Here is a 13917-nt window from a genome sequence, read left to right as displayed (position 1 = left end):
AGGGACACGACAGGACAAAGACGTCTGTCTGCTATGCCATCTTGGATTCAATTCAATTTACATTCAATGGTTGTAAAGATGGGGAGAGGTCCATCCGTAATAAAGAGATGCTCTGCTTTTTTGACATCACACTCCAAAAAGCAAGTCCTGCAGGCTCTAGTTTTGTCTTATCTTGATTATTGTCCAGTCGTGTGGCCAAGTGCTGCAAGGTAAGACCTAGCGAAGCTGCAGTTAGCCCAGAACAGAGTGGCACATCTTACTCTTCATTGTAATCAGAGGGCTGATATAAATACTATGCATGCCAGTCTCTCTTGGCTAAGAGCTGAGGAGAGACTGACTGTATCACTTCTTTTTATAAGAAACATATGTTGAAAATTCCAAATTGTTTGCATAGTCAACTGACATACAGCTCTGACACACACACACTTACCCCAGAAGACATGCCACCAGGGGTCTTTTCACAGTCCCCAAATCCAGAACAAATTCAAGAATGCATACAGTATTATATAGAACCATTATTGCATGGAACTCCCTTCCTTCTCATATTGCTCAAATTAACAGCAAACACCTCATGGCACAACGCCTGTCCCCTATTTGACATAGTTTATGTATGTATTGATATGTAGGCTACTTTTAAATTGATGTAGTTCTGTCCTTGAGCTGTTCTTGTCTATTACTTTTCTGTGTTATTTCATGTTTTGTGTGGACCCCAGGAAGAGTAGCTGCTGCTTTCGCAACGCTAATGGGGATCCTAATAAAATACCAAATACCAAAATTGTGCACTGAAGTCCACAAGCGAAGGGAATAGGTGAGAGGAGGAGAGCGCGTAGATAGTTAGGAGAAGGAATTATATATACAATGAGCAAATATATACACGCTGTTTTATGTGGTTGCTATGAAAGTGAACTGTGTTTGCGTGTGCTCAGGGGTGTATTCATTCTGCTGATTCTGATGAAAATGTTTTCTTAAACATAAGCAAACGTAACGAAATGGGGATAAACATACCTGAATTTGTCCAATATAAACTCTAACTGTTGGACTAATGATTACACCCTAGATTAGCTAGATTTAGGCAAGCATGTGCAAGACGGTATTGAATGTGTCACTGTCTGTCACCTTGATTACTCAAAATTCACTCGACCTGTGCACCTACTTTGAAAACGTTCATTCATAGGATAGGATGTAGCAACCTCATGATGGTTATAGGGAACATTTGAGTGTCATGTAGTAGACTAAACCTATCGATGTTTCATTGAGCTGGGTGAATGGAATATGAATAACAGTCATCCAATATGCTGAAATAGAAATAAGGCCATGCTCATGCATTTTTTTTTTATCATCCTCCCTCATCTTAAAAGTCACCGCATTAAACATGTATGGCAATTTAGCTATCTATCTTGCACATGCTAGCTAATTTGTCCTATTTAGCTAGCTTGCTGTTGCTAGATAATTTGTCCTGGGATATAAACATTGAGTTGTTATTTTTCCTGAAATGCACAAGGTCCTCTACTCAGACAATTAATCCACACATAAAACGGTCAACCGAATCGTTTCTAGTCATCTCTCCTCCTTCCAGGCTTTTTCATCTTTGAACTTAAATGGTGATTGGCATCTAAACTTTCAGAGTATTACCATGACGACCGGCAAAACAGTTCGTCTTTCAATCACCCACGTGGGTATAACCAATGAGGAGATGGCACGTGGGTACCTGCTTCTATAAACCAATGAGGAGATGGGAGAGGCAGGACTTGCAGCGCGATCTGCGTCAGAAATAGGAATGACTTCTCACAAAATGTATCCCACTTTTACAACGTTTTTCATTCATCATAACCAACAACGGGGCGTTGTGCAATTTTTTTCCAAAGTTAGAGCTGAATTGGAGCAAACCTCAAACACAACTTTTAGAACAACATAATATTATAATAATTGATTCTTTTTTTTTTTTTATCTTGGTGCTTTAATTTACTAGTATATGTGTTTCTGGCATTGAGAAATAAGTGTCAATAAGTGTTCTTATTGAACATTTTAAATTGACACTTTGGCAATGAGGCCCTTTATCTGATTCCCCAGAGTCAAATAAACTTGTGGATACCATTTGAATTGTGTCTGTGTCCAGTATGAAGGAAGTTAGAGGTAGTGTTATGGGAATCTATGGGTATCTGCTAGCAAAAACGTTCAGTTTTACCGGTCAGGGAACATATGGGTTCATTTCCACAACCAATGTAAAACCAAAAATATACGTTCCCACAGCTTCCAAGGAACCAAATATGCTAGCTGGGATATAACTGGGCACTTACCCCTCTCTTCTCCTCCTCTCTCCCCCCTAGATCTCCCCCCGGAGTGGGCCGTTGGAGGGAGGTACCCTGCTCACGGTGCAGGGTAGGAACATGGGGCACAGGGCTGAGGTAGTGGAGGTCTCCATCGGGATGTTCCCATGTACAATCATTCCTGACCAATACACTGTCTCTGTGGAGTAAGTAAATGTCTTATGTTTGATTGATTCATTGATTTAATTGGTTGATGCATTAATTCGTTCAGTGTCTTCTTGCACAGGTGTCAGAAATTTGTAATGATGCTGTTGGGGTAATTTATTAAAGCATAATATAGAACAGTACTTCTCATTTTAAACCATTCCTTTAAAATAAAGGAGACACTTCAAGGACAACCCTATCACCAAGGAGACAGCAGAACCCTGGGTTGACACCTGCACATAGTCTTCCATGGCAACACTGTAACTATAGAACCACATCAAAACGTCCATACCGATTTCCAGAATGTTCCTCGGATGGAAATGTTTATCTGGTCCCGCTCCACTGGAGCCAATCACGCTGTAGTAGAATTCAGACCAGTGCTGGGGTGACCCACAAGCCTAACCTGTCACACTACACACTCTCCCAAACACACACACACATTCCAGGTCACTCCAGACCCAGAGAATCAGATTTCACATCAGGGATGACCTCACCCTGCTTGCTCGTCCCTCATTAGTTCCCTGAGCTGGTTGTTATGACAGCAAAATGTTTCCTCTTCAGAGGTAGTGGTGCTGACAAACCAAAACATGTCAGTTTGTCTTACAGCAGGCGCACACACTGAATAGATGCACACACATACACCTGCGTGACCTCACCATGACCATGGCTGTTGAGACAGGTGTCTGTTCATGTGCTGAGAGGTCAGAGGTCACAGCTGAGTGCCAGAGGGAAGTGTACTGCTCTGGAGAGAGAGAGAGATTAAGTCAGAATGTGTCAATAGTTTCAAGGTAATTAATCATGTAGGCTAAGTAGGGGTAACTAATTCAGTACCCACTCTGGACACATCTGTTAGGGAAAGAATAGAAATTCAAGCAGTTCAAGCTGACAACTCTTTTATATCCTTGAGTGTCCTGGTTGGCTTCCCTCTCTCCCTCAACACATACACGCATGCACCAAGCGTGTGCACATGCACAAACACACATACCGCCTTCCTCAGGCTCCATTGCTGATTATCCTGGTCCTCCTCACTGGGTAAATATCCAGAGACATTGCTCATAGTAGCCAAAACATCACGCGCTAGATCGCAAAATATTTCCTCTCTGGGCGGTGGAGGAATGTAAAGCGAGGTTCTGTAGTTAAAAAAAATATGTATATACTATCATAAAAACTGTAGTGTTTTTGCAGACTGCAGTATACTGTTCTATTTACTGTAGTGTTTTTGCTGAGTATAGTACGGTATACTGTAGTATTTACTGTGGTGTTTTTGCAGACTATAGAATGGTATACTGTAGTATTTACTGTGGTGTTTTTGCAGACTATAGAATGGTATACTGTAGTATTTACTGTAGTGTTTTTGCAGACTATAGTGTGGTATGCTGTATTATTTACTTACTGTTTTTGGGGACTATAGTGTGGTATACTGTAGTATTTACTGTAGTGTTTTTGCAGACTATAGAATGGTATACTGTAGTATTTACTGTGGTGTTTTTGCAGACTATAGAATGGTATACTGTAGTATTTACTGTAGTGTTTTTGCGGACTATAGTGTGGTATGCTGTATTATTTACTTACTGTTTTTGGGGACATTACTGTAGTTCAGAAAGAAAACACCACGTGGAAATATGTTAATCCATTTATTTAACAATGAATAATGCAAGTCTTGGCGATATAGGCTCTGCTCCTTCAGGGTAGGTCACTGCCCAAGCAAAGCGTCAACACAGAACCTAACAGGTGGAGGCTGGGGTGGTGGTGGGAGCAAGAAGCCAGTACATAGTAGCAGTAACAGCAAGCGACAGCAGGATTATTGAGCAGACCCGGTCAGCTTAAATAGGCCGCCAAATAAGGTAGGCGTGATTGATACTAGTCTCTAATTGATGCCATCTCAGCTGATGCGTCAGCCTGAGGCGGGGCACTCGGGTTTCCTTTCTGAACTGTCTCCGCTTAAATATTTACTAAAGTGATTTGGTTTTATTATTTTTGACATAGAAGTGGAGAGCTTTCATCTTGAGGAAATTTACTGGAGAAATACTAAAAGAACACATTTTCCAAAACTAGGACTGGATTCTGAACGTAGAGTTCAGAGCTTCTGCTCTTTTCTATAACCTGTAAGGAACACAATATATGAACCCTACTTGACATGTAGGTTTCTCACTTATGGGTGGCACAAATTGGGATATTAGGGAGGGGAATGGGCACGGTTCAGTGTTTTTTTTATGTGGATAATACTGTAAGGTTTACTATAGTATTCTACAATATACCACAACATTCTATACTGAGTACTACACATGATCAAGGGATACTACATTGTTTAGTATTGTTTTCTACAATATACTACAGTTTACTACAGAATTCTATAGTAAGTACTGTAGTATTCTATACTACACTTTCAATCAGTTGGCCATTTATAGTTACAATTTGCAAATGACTACATTTGTCTGCTTTGAAGTTAGACAATAGCCATGTACTCAGTCTTTCTGGCATTAAGCAGTTTCAGGTGGAATAGTTTTTTCTGTTGTCATCAAAAGCCAGTTGCAAATCCTGAAAAGTCTTCCCCATTTCGAGGCACAGGAGTAAACACTTGTGTCGTCAGCATACAGGTGGAGTTTGTGGAGTTTACATTTACATTTCTACCAACATCATTAATCATCCCGGCCAGATGCTGTGACTCATATCCACAGCTATCTATCTACTGTAATAATACGGACTTGGATGGAATTCACTAGAGCTGCTTTTTCGCTCTGTTTCATCTGTGACCTATACTGAGCTAGGTTTCACATTCATTTACCAAAATTATGTATAATTTTCCCTAGAGGGGATCCCATTGCATTGAGATTTGAACTCTCTGACATGGAAATCTGTCCGAAAGCTGTGAATTTGGTTACAATCAGTTACTTGTTTCAAAACAACAACAAACAACTACTGGGACTTGATCCAGCTCTATGAGCTCCTTGATCCCCTTCAGACCCATCCTTCAGCCCAGCCCTGTTTCTGGTCTTGCCCTGTCTCTGGGGTACCTATCTCATGTGACCCTCAGACGATCAAGCCTCCAGTCAGTCAGCGACTAGACCCCTGATTGGGTTGCCAGGTATTTATGGCCGTTATAGAACCAACCACCTGGCTAAATAAACTGCCCGCACGTGCTGAACAAGAGGAGGGTGAAGGGATGGGCTTCGAGCCATGCAGGGTTGGGGTGGGGCGTCATGGTTTCCCCTTTGTTTATTTCTGTGGGGAGTCATTGTATCATAGCCTGGTCCATGATCTGTACCATATATGTTTTAGCCAGTTCCTCTGACTGAAATATAGCAGGGCCAAAGCACATAGAGATCTGGGATCTGGCCTTGCAGAATGTTTTCTGTTGCTCCATCACTGTATGGATAATCCAACTGCTTCCCTCTGGTCCCAGTACTGTGTGACAATATGAGGCTTAATTAGAGCCATAAGGTTATAAAACAAACATCCAGTCAGCTCGTTAAGCCCCTCTGTGTTTCGCAGCATCTGGCCGGGGGGGCTTTGAAGTCCCCCTCCTCTGGGTTGAGCCAACACTGTACAGTACTTACATAGATATTATTACAAAACCTCTAAGGATCTCTATTGTATTGTCTGTGTTTATCTTTTTTTTGAAGTTGTGAAACTCATGAAAAATATAAAAATATGTAATCCACAGTTGACACAAAAACATCCTAAAAGGCAATTGCCAAAATACTGTGCTGTTCCGGTAGCGATGATTTTGGTCAGTGTTGGTTCAGATTAAGGGTGTCTGCTGACCTTACAGTTTTGCATTCTATCTACAGGCTGGTGTGTGTTACTGGGCAGGCCGTTGATCCCACAAGTGATTTCGTCAGAATTACTGTGATCCAAAAAGCAATGGGGGTGTCCAAAGAGGTCTTCTCATACTTGGTGAGTGTGTTCCATCCCCTCTCTCTCTCCTGCTCTCCTTCCCCTCTCTCTCTCTCTCCTTCCCCTCTCTGTCTCTTTCTCTCTCATTGTCTCTCTCTCTCCTTCCTCTCTATGTCTTCCTTCCTCGTTTTTCCTCTCCTTCTCCCTGACCTGCCTTTTCATTTTCTTCTTCCTATTAATTTACAGTATTTCTTTGCTGTAGTCTTTCTCTTTCTCTTGCTGATTAAATCCACAATATCTCCATTCTTTCTCCTCCCTCCTCTCTCTCTCTCCCTCTCCCCACTCCCCAGTCCTTGTTCATACTGGGAAAGTGTTCCCAATGTGTCAGTTGAATGTTAACAGATGCGTCTTGATATTCAGGAATGCAAGTGTGTGGGAATCTTCAAACGTTCATTAGAACAGCAACTAAGCACTATTGTCATCCAGAACTCAGTGCCAGCAAAAACAAATATGGCGCTTGATGAAATGTCCCCCTCTTTGAATTCATGACCAGCCGAGGCTGGCTGCTCCTTCTGCTAATTGACCCTGACCAACACTGTCTCCCTTTGGATTAAGACTACACAGCCTGTGGAAATTCCCATCTAAGCCCTCTGTTTCTTTCTTTTGGTCCCATGTTTCATGAGCTGAAATAAGAAATCCTAGAAATGTTCCATTCACACAAAAACTTGTTTCTCTCAAATGTTGTGCACAATGTGTCCATGTTAGTGAGTATTTCTCCTTTGCCATGATAATCCATCCACCTGACAGGTGTGGCATATCAAGAAGCTGATTTAAACAGCAGGATCATTACACAGGTGCACCTTGTGCTGGGGACAATAAAAGAGCACTTTAAAATGTGCTGTTTTGTCACGCAACACAATGCCACAGATGTCTCAAGTTTTGAGGGAGCGTGCATTTGGCATGCTGACTGCAGGAATGTCCACCAGAGTCGTTGCCAGATAACTGAATGTTAATTTCACTACCATAAGCTGTCTCCAATGTCGTTTTAGAGAATTTGGCAATACGTCCAACTGGCCTCACAACCGCTGACACGACGTGTAACCATGCCAGCCCAGGACCTCCACATCCGGCTTATTGTGCTGAGGAGTAATTCTGTCTTTTGTGGGGGAAAACTCATTCTGATTGGCTTCCCAGTGGGTGGGCCTCTGCTGCCAGGTGGTGGACCTATGCCCTCCAAGGCCCACCCATGGCTGCACCCCTGCCTAGTCATGTGAAATCAATAGATTAGGGCCTAATGAATTTATTTCAGTTGACTGATTTCCTGATATGAACAGTAACTCAGTAAAATCTTTGAAATTGTTTCATGTTGCGTTTATATTTTTGTTTAGAATACAGTGCCTTCGCAAAGTATTCAGGCATCTTACATTTTTCCACATTGTGTTACTTTACAGCCTTATTATAAAATGGATTAAAAACAAATATCCTCAGCAATCTACACACATTACCTCATAATGACAAAGCGAAAACAGGCTTTTAAAAATGTTAGTAAATTTATTAAAAATAAAAACAGAAATACCTTATTTACATAAGTATTCAGACCCTTTGCTATGATACTCGAAATTGAGCTCAAGTTCATCCTCTAAACATTGATCATCCTTAAGCTGTTTCTACAACTTGATTGGAGTTCACCTGTGGCAAATTCAATTGATTGGACATGATTTGGAAAAGTACACACCTGTCTATAGAAGGTCCCACAGTTGAAAGCGCATGTCAGAGCAAAAACCAAGCCATGAGGTCGAAGGAATTGTCTGTAGCCTCCAAGACAGGATTGTGTCAAGGCACAGATCTGAGGAAAGGTAACAAAACATTTCTGCAGCATTGAAGGTCCCCAAGAACACAGTGCCTTATCATTCTTAAATGGAAGAAGTTTGGAACCACCAAGACTCTTCCTAGAGCGGCTGCCCAGCCAAACAGAGACATTGGGGGAGAAGACCTTGGTCAGGGAGGTGACCAAGAACCCAATGGTCACTCTGACAAAGCTCTAGAGTTCCTCTGTGGAGATGGGAGAACCTTCCAGATGGACAACCATCTCTGCAGCACTCCACCAATCAGGCCTTTATGGTTGAGTGGCAAAACGAAAGCCACTCCTCTGTGAAAGGCACATGACAGCCCGCTTGGAGTTTGCCAAAAGGCACCTAAAGACTCTCAGACCATGACAAACAAGATTCTCTGCTCTGATGAAACCAATGTTGAACTCTTTGGCCTGAACTCCAAGCGTCATATCTAGAGGAAATCTGCCACCGTCCCTACAGTGAAGCATGGTGGTGGCCGCATCATGCTGTGGGGATGTTTCTCAGCGGCAGGGACTGGGAGACTAGTCAGGATCGAAGCAAAGATGAATGAAGCAAAGTACAGAGAGATCCTTGATGAAAACCAGCTCCAGACCACTCAGGACCTCAGACTGAGGCGAAGGTTCACCTTCCAACAGGACAATGATCCTAAGCACACAGCCAAGACAACGCAGGAGTGGCTTCGGGACAAGTCTCAATGTCCTTGAGTGGCCCAGCCAGAGCCCGGACTTGAACCCGATGGAACATCTCTGGAGAGACCTGAAAATAGCTGTGCAGCAAGAATGAGTATGTAACCTAACAAAGTGTGGATAAAGTCAAAGGGTTCTGCATAATTTCAGACACTTTTAAAAAGGGTTTCTGCCTTCAGTATGAGTCATGATCCCAGTAAGAAGTAACAGTCTTGGAGATGTGAAAGTATTGAAATGCAAAGCAACAAACACTTTTAGGGGTTCTGAGAAGTCCTTTCTTCCCCTTGCCACTTTCTGGGATGCTGCCCCAGGATGTGCGGGACAGAAAGGTAGAGAGGGGAGAAGGTGATTTATGAGGAAAAGGGAAAACTGTTCAGATCCAAACGGAGACCGGATGTGTGCCTCCTTTGCACCTCCTTCCTCAAATATCGTGCCGGAAACATCTGCCTTTTTCTTACACACACACGCACACACAATAGACACCCCTGCCCCGTTCACACACACATACACAGGAAGTGGATCATGTCAGTGAGAATGAGAGGTCCTCCCTGGAGGCAAGGTTCACAGAGGGGAGAGAGGCTTCAGAAGTCTCCAGAATGCTGATGCTGTAGAACTGTATAGCTGTATAGGGATATTCGTCTTAGCCCCAGGGACCTGTCCTGTGTATGTGTGTTTTATGTGTGTGTGTGTGTGTGTTGCTGTACTGCTATATAGCTGGATAGCAAAATATATCCTAGCCCCAGGGATCTGTCATATGTGGCTGAGATGAATGCAAGGCCATAAGGCCTCAGTGCAGAACAAGACTGAACTGCAAGGGTGGGCTACTCAACTTTAGTTTCCCAGGGCTGCAGTGTCCACAAGTTGTCAAACTTAAAATATGTTATAGTCAGCAACTTATTTAGCTGAGGAAACCAAGCATATGGTATATATACTGTAGACATCTACTGTATAGAATATTATTTGAATCACTCAATTACAGTGCCACAATGATGCAACACCAGCAGACTGCTGCCTCGGAGGTGTGGACAGTACATGACAGCATAACAACAACGTAGCCTTATGGCACACGAATACCAACACATATGTCCCATCTCCCTCCCCAGGTCCCCAAGCTGCTATCCATGGAGCCTAGAAAGGGCTCTCGTTCTGGGGGAACCAGGGTTACCATCAAGGGGGAGCACCTGGACACTGGCTCCCAGATCAGAGTCAAGGTCAATGGAACCCAGGAATGCACCATCCTCACGTGAGTCTTGCTGTGGGATTCAGTACATTGTCATCACTGTTGAACTTGCATATGTTGCTGTGCAGAATCTGTAGGCTTTGTGATGCTGAGTGTTATTCTAAAGGAGACAGTCCAGTTGAATTGTTTAGTTATATCATGTGTGAGATATTGTTGTTTTTTCAGCTGATGCATTTGTTGTATTTTCAGAGGCTGTTTTTGTTCTTGGATATATTTTTTATGGAAGCTCTTAGTGTGTCGTTTTATTATGCTGATTGTGTGGTATTTTTCTGTCCTTGTGCGTCCCTGTGTGTCTGTGTCCGTGTGTGTGTGTGTGTGCATGAATGTGTGTGTGTTTGCGTGTGTGTGTTCCAGGCTAACTGAAGACACCATTGAGTGCACCATGCCTGCGGCCCTGCACACACACACTGAGGCGGTGTCGGTGTGTGTGGAGTTTGAATACATACCCTGTCAGCGCTCGAAGCTCCTCACCCAGTACATTTACGAGAAGAACCCCAGCATCAGCTACATCAAACCCAGACAGAGCTACCTCAGGTACAAACACACAGTGCGTCATAATGTCTATGTGCTGGGCAGTGGTTTGGCGATCAAACACACTGTTTGTGTTATGCACTATCTCATAAATACAATAGAAAACTGAACAGTCAGTGTCCTGCATTGTTCCATTGATAAATCTAGCATTCCATAGATTCTATTTATCCAGTGTTCTGTTGACAACAGACTATGACAGCATATAGAAAATAGGATTTCAGTCATTATGATGCTCTTGTAGTTCCATTCTACCACAGACACTCTCTTGGAGAGTTTGACTGGTATCCCACCCAGCCACAGAGATCACATACTGAGTTAATGTCTTCCTGACGTATGCTCTGTAGCTTCTCCACAGGGTTTGCGTGTGCGTGTGCGTGTGCGTGTGTTGGTTTGAAATGACACCGCATGTGTGAGACAGACCCATGAGGACGGGCATGGTGGGTCGGATTGCCTTGAGTGCCGACTCTGACTGTGTGTAGTGTGTGTGTGTGTGTGTGTGTGTGTGTGTGTGTGTGTGTGTGTGTGTGTGTGTGTGTGTGTGTGTGTGTGTGTGTGTTTGCACTGTCTCTGATCCTGTGGTTATGTGCATGTGAGTTTGTGCTCTCCGTCTCTGACCAGAGTGGTTGTTTGGGTGCGTCTCCGTGTTCTATGTTTTTAACCTTGTGTGGTTGTGTTCCAGTGGCGGTCGGACCATCACAGTGACGGGGCAGGGTTTTCACCTGGTTCAGAGCGTCACTATGGAGGTACTAGACATCGGACAGGCGGTAAGTAACAACAGGGAACATCTCAAGTGTGAATAGATAAACTCCTGAAGTAGCTAACATCTTAGAAGCAAAACTTGAAGAATGGACTCCTGCACAGTGTGTACACATCGAGGTGATGAAGGTTTTTTTTTCTCATCCTCCTGGTCCCTCTCTAGGCCTGTAAGGTGCAGCCTCCCTCCATGATTACATGCCCCTCCCCCACCTCTAGCCAATCTCAGCAGGCCACGGTAGAGTTCTTCCTGAATGGAGTCCTCTACACGGGAGATAGCCCTGTCTTTTACGGCCCAGGCCAGGAGGAAGAGGAGGAGCCTCACGGAGGTCACTTCCTGTTGGAGTACGTGGAGGACCCTCAATTCTTCACCGCCAACAAGGAGAAGCTGATCAAACACCACCCTGGGGAGCCACTCACACTCATCATCAACGTATGTGACAGACCAGCGCACTAATGGGTGGGGGTGGGGAGTTTTGTAAGTGAGAGTTTAGTCCACCAAATGGGAGAGGATGGAGCAGGATGAGAACTGAAAGGCCCATTGACCAGGGAGATTAGTGCACTTGTTCTAGGAACTGTCCAGTACTGTCAATCTGACTTCATTCTGAAAATAGCAATCATGGCTCACTGTCTTTGTATTCATACTTTAAAAAGATAAAAGACTGTGTCGTTCTGAAACCTGGGGTGTGTTGAGTTGAGGCTGGGCTGTTCAGAAAGAATGGGATTACAGTATAGGACATGACCACCACCTTTTAGCAGATAACTCAATCAGACATCTTTGTGTGAGGTCCTGTCTGTATTCTAGCTGACCTAAGCTACTGCCTCATAAACGACTACCTCATATATGAAAGAGGATTGAGGGATTTAATGCAAACAGTCATAAAAAAAACTGCTGGATCTCCACTGGTGCTGGTGCGATACAGACCCTGGGTGCCGCCAGGAAGAGACACAGACAGGGGAAGTTACAGAAATGGGGCTTTGAACATGGTTGGTCTGAGTTCTCTCTTTCTGCCCCTCTCGCTCTCTTTCTCTCCTCTGTGCATATGTGTGTGTAAGGCTGGGGCCCTTACAGGAATTTCTGCCTCAGCCCAGTCTACTTGGGTCATATAGGGGCAAGGGGGTATTCAATGTTGCTTCTTGTTTTCTTTACGAAGGTGGATTCCACTTTGGGTGTTTGTAGGCTTATCCAGGTTCATAAAATGTTGGATGGAGTAGAACATGTTTGTTTGATGGGGATTGTTGTTTGGTTAGATCCTATATTAAGGACATCTGTTGGAATGTGGGTGGGTTTTGTTTTGCTTTCATCCTGTTTTGGTCCTTGGAATTCATTGTTTCATGTATGTGTTTTGTCTGAGTGTGCATGTTTGTGTGCCTGCCTGTGCATTATGCAGGTGTGTGTGTGTGTGTGTGTGTGTGTGTGTGTGTGTGTGTGTGTGTGTGTGTGTGTGTGTGTGTGTGTGTGTGTGTGTGTGTGTGTGTGTGTGTGTGTGTGTGAGGAAGTGTTTGTTGACAGAGACCCAAGGGGTGGCATCCTGCAGAGGGGACAGGACAGTACATGGTCCTGAGGGTGTAATCACAGAGAGGAAACACACTGGGGATAAACATACAACCTCTCCTCTTCTCCTCACACAGCAGTCTCCACTGGTGGGTGGGTGGGTGTGCGTGCGCATGGAGGGGACCAATACTCCTACAGTGCATTGATGAAGGAGTGGCTGGGGTTTTGATGGACAGTCTCCGTCATGACAGTCAGTGGGTTAGTCAGTTTGGAGAAAGTGTTCTCTCCATGTCTACTGTTTGATTCTTTAAGATGAACTCTCGCCCTGTGTGTGAGGAATGATGTGAGACTGAATGAGTTTGGTTCTGGACTGCTCAGTGTGTGTGTTTATGTGTGTGCCTGTGCTTGTGTGTCAGCTGAGCCTATCCAAGACAGACCATGGTGTCCCTAGAGCTCTGACTGACAGACGGCTGTTTTTGTTTGGGTCTGGCACAGAAAGGACCGAGCAATCTGGAACTGGCGCCGGAGGAATACTCAGTAATGATTGGCTCCTATCCCTGTGACATCAGCTTCCATAACGACCAGCTGTTCCACTGCAGCATCAACGGCTCGCTGGGCTCCAGTGAAGGAGAACTGCCTGTCACCGTAAGTACAACTGCATTATATTTTAAGGCTACTACTTTGGACCACTTTATTATCAATGTTTTGAAACAGTGTCCAGTTTGGTTTAACTACCAACTTAACTATGCCTCGATGATTTGGCTGAGAGCAGAGGGACGAGCAGGATGACAGGCCACGCTTGGTCAGGGGATAGGGTGTAACAGTAAACGAATCAAAGAGTAAACCAATCTGATATCTGTTCATCTGTTATCTGCTCATCTTTTGTGTCTGTCCATCTGAATCACACGTGTAGGGGGACACAGGCACGCAAGCATGTGCGTAAGCCTGCATGCAAGCATCAACACACACACACATTGGGCTTCAGCTGAAATTACACTTTCTTGGAAGGAACGCTAGAACTTGCCCATATGGTTTTTGTTTTGTCTAAGAA

General features: G+C 44.0%; 1 protein-coding gene across 1 annotated transcript in view; it reads left to right on the top strand.

Moving 5' to 3' along the window:
* Positions 1-13917, top strand: part of LOC106571875 (plexin-D1) — a 113496-nt gene that overhangs the window by 75026 nt on the left and 24553 nt on the right. The window contains exons 13-19 of the mRNA XM_014145393.2: positions 2328-2473; positions 6263-6368; positions 9951-10090; positions 10442-10621; positions 11298-11382; positions 11538-11804; positions 13362-13511. Coding sequence (XP_014000868.2) covers positions 2328-2473; positions 6263-6368; positions 9951-10090; positions 10442-10621; positions 11298-11382; positions 11538-11804; positions 13362-13511 — 1074 coding nt within the window. The remainder of the gene's footprint in view (positions 1-2327; positions 2474-6262; positions 6369-9950; positions 10091-10441; positions 10622-11297; positions 11383-11537; positions 11805-13361; positions 13512-13917) is intronic.

Source organism: Salmo salar, chromosome ssa15 (genome assembly GCF_905237065.1).
Source record: "Salmo salar chromosome ssa15, Ssal_v3.1, whole genome shotgun sequence".
NCBI classification, from domain to species: Eukaryota; Metazoa; Chordata; class Actinopteri; order Salmoniformes; family Salmonidae; genus Salmo; species Salmo salar.
The sequence above is the reverse complement of the archived record's forward strand: the minus strand, read 5'-3'. Positions and strand labels throughout refer to the sequence as shown.